Raw genomic sequence first — 5,454 nt, forward strand, 5'->3', positions numbered from 1 at the left:
CTCTCTCTCCATCCTCCCTCTCAATTCTTCCCAGCGGCTCCCAGACGCGTCCTGGCGCAGAGATTCGGGACCCTGAGACACAAGGGAGCCTCCAGCCCGCCCTCCCCGAAGGGCGCAGAATCGCCAAGCTGAAGCCCAATCTTTCCCGCGATTCCCTTCTCTCAAAGTCCCCCTCTCTAGATAGGTGGGCGTATTTCCCTGAAATCTACAGAACCTACTATAGGCATCCTCCCCTCCCTCCCCCCCGTCCCATCCTCCCTCTTGCCCTCCTCCCCTCTCCCCAGCCCCCTTTCCCGGCCAGCGACGGGCACAGACTGGATCCTCGTCCCTAGCTCGATTCCTTCTTGCAGCTGTCCAACAGCTCGGTCATGAAGGAGATGTAGACGATGGCCAGGCGCAGGGTCTCTATCCGGGACAGCCTCTTTTCGTAGGCAAAAGTGGGCACCTTCTTCCTCAGCTGGTCGAAGGCTTCGTTCAGGTTGAACATCCTTTTCCTCTCCCTGATGTTGGCGGCCTGGCGCTGGGCATGGGTGATGACCCGCTTCCTCTTGGGCCTGCCCAGCAGAGAGGCGCCTCTCAGTCGCTCCCCTCCCTCCTCCTCGTCCTCGTCCTCTTCCTCCTCCTCTTCCTCCTCCTCCTCCTCCTCCCCGCCCTCTTCCTCTCCGTCCCCCTCCCTGAAGTGGGGCAGCCCCCTGGGCAGCCCCTCCCGAAAGCAGAGGGCACCGTCCCCAAAGGGCGCCCCGGCTGGGAGGTCGCACCGCCTCGGTCCACCTCCGAGGGGGTCCCCGCGGGCGGCCAGGGACAGGTCGGCCACGAAGTCCAGCACGGTGGCATCCTCGAAGCCCCCCGGACCCGCCATCTGGGGGCATCTGCCGGGCGTCTCATGGAGTTCTGGCCAGGCGCGGGGCCGCGGCGATGGGGAGATGGCGAGGAGGGACGCGTGGAAGCTCCGAGGACAAGGACCCTCCTCCCCTGGCCCCTCCTGCCGCTTCCACCACCTCCCTCTTGGGCGCAGGTGGCAGCGGGGAGGCGAGGCCGAGCAGTGGACGCTACAGCTCTGCCGGGCCGGGGGGCAGAAATGGCCTTCCACCAGGCTGGCTTCTCCTTGGTGCTTCCACCCCGCCTCCGAGCCTAGCCGGGGATGGCGGGGCAGGCGAGGCCGGGGCTGCTTTTCATGGTGTCCCGAAGAGGGGACGGGAATTGTTTACCCCGTATCCCGGTGCCAAGCAAGCGGAATGACCGGACCCCCATTAGCCTAAGTAAGCAAGGTGCGGGGAGAGGCATCGCATTCCCAGGAGTAACTGTTGGAACCGACATTCTCTTGTCAGCGCCACCCAAGCAACTCTCCCCTCCTCTCCCACCCCCACAACCCTAGCACAGTAAAACACCCTTCTCCTGAAACTGCTGAGACACTCCCCACCCTCTCCTCCTCCCGCCTTTGCCTTTCTTCCTCCCCTCCTCTCCATCTCTATTTCTGCAAAATGGGAGATTTTACCTTGCCTTCGGACTGAGAGCCCTGTGTGGGGCAGGGACTGTGTCCTATCTAACGGTATTGCATCTATCCCAGACTTGGCACCTAGTGAGAGCTTCACATTCACCATAGTGTTTATTATTTGCTAGTTTGTGTGACATCTACTAGGGCAAAACCTAGAAAACAGAAACGGTAACTTTCTTCTGGGCTTGTTTTACTGCAGAACTAGCAGATGCATAATGCATAAAAGAGGACAGATCAAAGAAACGAACAAGGCACTGTCCCCTTGAAAGCTTTCAAGAAACACCAATCCCCCCATACCCTCTGAAAATGATATGATATGATATATATCATATATGATATCATATGACATGATATGATTTCCCCTGATATGAAATCTGGCCAATTTCAGCATCCTCTTCAAATTGGCGATTTCGTTCTTTTTAAGGGGAGATGAATGAAAGTCTGGGCTTAAGTGAGAAGTGAAACCAACCCATTTGATTCAAATTTCTGTCCAGCAATAGCAGTTGAGGCGAAGGCCTCATTTGAATGAACTTTATAGTGGAATGATACCGAGTACTTTTAGGACGCGGCTCACCCAGGAGTCCAGCTCTTTACTTTCTAAGGGAGAAAAAGGATTTTAAACACGATCAACTGAGAAGAAAAGCTTCCTTGTTTATTTTCGTGAACAGACATTGCTTGAAAAAAAATTCCTTTTCCTTTTTCCTAACAGTTTTTTTTTTCTCTCAGCCCTGCAGCGAACAGTGATTTCACTGCCTTTGGGGGAAGAATCAAGCTGCAAAGGGACTGGAAAGGAAAATCAGTATTTTTTTTTCAAGTGTTTTGAAAATCTTCGATAGGTCAGTGTGATGTAAAGTTACCGAAAGACATCCGAGCATCGTTCCGTGCTTCCTAGCTCGAATCCCTCCACGGGGGAGACTCAGGACGGTGAGGTACATTGGACAGCGCTAGGAATCCACCCCTTTCGGAGCGGAGCGTTTCCAGCAGGTCAACGCAATTCCCTCGCCCCCTCATTTTCCCATCCTCCATTCGCGACAACAACCCTCCCTCTATGTGAAGTAAAGGGACAGTCCTGTCCAAATCCATCGACCCTCTCCGTCCTTTGATCCAGGGACTGGGAATTCGCTCCTCTCATCCAGCTCGACTTTTTTTCTCTCCATCCTGAGCAGTACAACTCGAAAACCACGCCTGTCAATCGTTTTCTTGTATTGTCGTACTGAGCCCCAGACGTTTGGATCCCCCCTTTTTTTTGAGTGTGCATGTGTGTGGAAAAGGACTCCGTCAAGCACAGAAAAAGGAAGGGAATGCATTTGAAACTTTTTCAGGAAAAGAAACCCAGTAGAAACCTCGTGGGAAAATGTCACTGCAGAAGCGAAAAAAAGTCTCATCAGTTTTTCATGTTTAGCTTCTAAATACATGGACCGATACTCCCTGAATCATTTAGTTTTTTATTTGTCCTGTCTTATTTTTTAAGGCAGGCAGATAGTATTTTTGATTTTGTTAAAGTATTCGATTAAGTCCGCCGCCAGGGCTGATAAAAGTAAATACCTAAAATTCGTCTTCAAAGCAAAACGTGGGAGGGAGGGGAACAAATACTCTTCAAAGATTTCACGAAACGATTTCAATGACGATTAAAGTTGGCAGAAATACTGATCAGTAGCTATTTAAAGACTTTTTTTGGCTCAAATGTCTTAAGATTTTAAATAAACTAAACTGAAATCATACCCTTAACGAGCTACAGTCAAAGTTCAAGATGAGTAGCTGAACTTTTACAGTTGCCCCAAACCTAATATTATTACTTTGAAAACGTGAACAAAAAACCAAAGTAATGACTAATTAGGAGTGAAATGTGTTTCCTACAGTTCATTACTATGCTAATTGGACAAAAAAGAAAGATCAACATAAAGAAAATACTTTAATACAAGTTTTCTTGTAAAATGTTGCACCAAATTTAATTCATCTAATTTTGTTTAAAGATGGCACAATAGCTCAAGGAAAAAAATGAACAAAAAGCAAATGGGAAAAGGAAATTCTCAACTAAAAACCGGTTTGGCTTTTGAAAGATTGGGATGGAAGATCTGCTTCTGTTTCTTTGTGATTTAAATCTGTTTCTTTGATATTTAAATCGTGCACTTTGGATAACTTTTTGTTCTACAGATGTGATAATGACATTAGATTAACATTTTTGTTACAATATCTCCTAGTGTCTTCCAGTACCGGAAATGTAGGCATTTCTACATATCCCTCAAAAATCAACATGACCTTCGATTTACAGATGGGGAAATTAAGGCTGAGAAATTAAGTGACTTGTAGTGGGGGACTAAGGAAGCAACATCGGAAATGTGACCCGACTGTGAGCCCTGTGGGAGATGGACTCTGTCCAACCTGATTAGCTTGTGTCCACCCCAGCACTTAGTACAGTGTCCATCACATAGTAAAGTACTTAACAAATACCAACCCGTCCCCTCCCATCCCCCCAAAACAAAACAAAACAAAACAGAACCGAAAAGCATAAACTTAAAAGTTGGAACTCCGTCCACCGTATCCAAGGTGTTTCATGCATTGATTTAGAGACCTTGATTGTTTAAATTTAATTGACTAATTGTTCAGGTGTTCAGAATGTTTTAAAAGTGCCATTAGATGTTAATGCTTTCTCTCTGAAGTCCATTCTTTTGCAGGATGAAATTTGTGCTTTTCTTCTGCTAGGGAACTTCAGTGCTGTTCAAACATGGAGGCTTTCCCCAGATAACTGAAGTATCAGTGTTCCACCACCTTCTATTAATACCATTTACAAAATTTCAGTCATGAGCTTGTTAGCACCACTATCACCATCTTGATTTAATCATCTCTTCATTTTCAAAACAAATAAAGCTAGTTAGAATAAAATACTAGCAAATTATTCCTAATTGGAATCTGATTTTTAAAGGCAAAAGCTTTCCTAATTTATCACTCTCCCTCTATCTCTTTCTCTATATAAATCTAGTAGAGAGAAATTAGGACTTTTTTTCTAATACATATGTTTTCTAGCTCCTGTTGTATGCAGCTACCCATCTAAGGCCTTGATTTAAATTAAGTCCTGCTATTAAAAATATTTTTTTAGAAATTTATTCAGTCAGTACCAGACAGTTTTGGTTAATTTAATTTGCAGAACATAATGCATCTAAATTGCAACACTTTGGAAGAATTCTCATGAAAATTCCCCACATCCAATTTTATGTGAGACCTTGATCCTTGTGAGAGAGATGGACATGAATGCATTTTTGGTGTTGATAGCAATCCTTTTCAGGAACAGCCTGTGCACCAGGATTTTTTTTTAAATTAACCACATGAAAACACTTAATTGGTAAAGTCACCAGTCAGCAACTCCACTCAGAGAAAGTTGAAGACTGTATTTAAAAGATCTTCCAAGCACTTCCAGTGCTCTGCACATAGTAAGCACCCAATAAATAACATTGATTGATTGATTGCAAGTCACTTAACTACTATCACTATAGTATCTATACTAAATTATTGCATTCCAATGTAATTTAAAAAGACATAATAAATCAAATGAAAAAATTAAGAGAGAAATTAGAAGAAATAGAGTCTTACATTAGGTACTGGTTATCAATTCTAATATTCGGCTTAAGAAATGGATTCTCAGTTTGCATATTGGTGAGATTAGTATTGACTCAATCAGGCCTGAATAAAAGTGACAGATTAATTTGTTATGAGTGTCTAAAAAGTTGACTGTGGGAAGAATGGTTCAGGGAGCTGATACCTGATGTGACTGAGAAGGCCAGATTGTCTTCCGTTGTAAAATTTGGAGAATTCAATCATAGAACGATCAATCGATCAATTTTATTTATTAAGCACATGTTAAGGACAGTTTTTATTGCTGAGTACAATATAACAGAGTTGGTAGACACATTTTCTGCCCACAAAGAGCTTACAGGCTAGATGGGGAGACAGAAATTAATATA

At 44.9% G+C, this 5,454-nt stretch overlaps 1 protein-coding gene across 1 annotated transcript; it reads right to left on the bottom strand.

Moving 5' to 3' along the window:
* Positions 1–328: 328 nt before the first annotated feature.
* Positions 329–859, bottom strand: FERD3L (Fer3 like bHLH transcription factor). Its single transcript, XM_038741999.1, has one exon. The coding sequence runs from the start codon at positions 857–859 to the stop codon at positions 329–331; it is 531 nt and encodes a 176-aa protein (XP_038597927.1).
* Positions 860–5,454: the final 4,595 nt, after the last annotated feature.

The sequence above is a fragment of the Tachyglossus aculeatus genome, chromosome 2 (genome assembly GCF_015852505.1).
Source record: "Tachyglossus aculeatus isolate mTacAcu1 chromosome 2, mTacAcu1.pri, whole genome shotgun sequence".
NCBI classification, from domain to species: domain Eukaryota; kingdom Metazoa; phylum Chordata; class Mammalia; order Monotremata; family Tachyglossidae; genus Tachyglossus; species Tachyglossus aculeatus.

What these genes read in the sequence shown, in the direction of transcription:
- FERD3L (XM_038741999.1), bottom strand. Translation starts at nt 859, where the DNA reads ATGGCGGGTCCGGGGGGCTTCGAGGATGCCACCGTGCTGGACTTCGTG.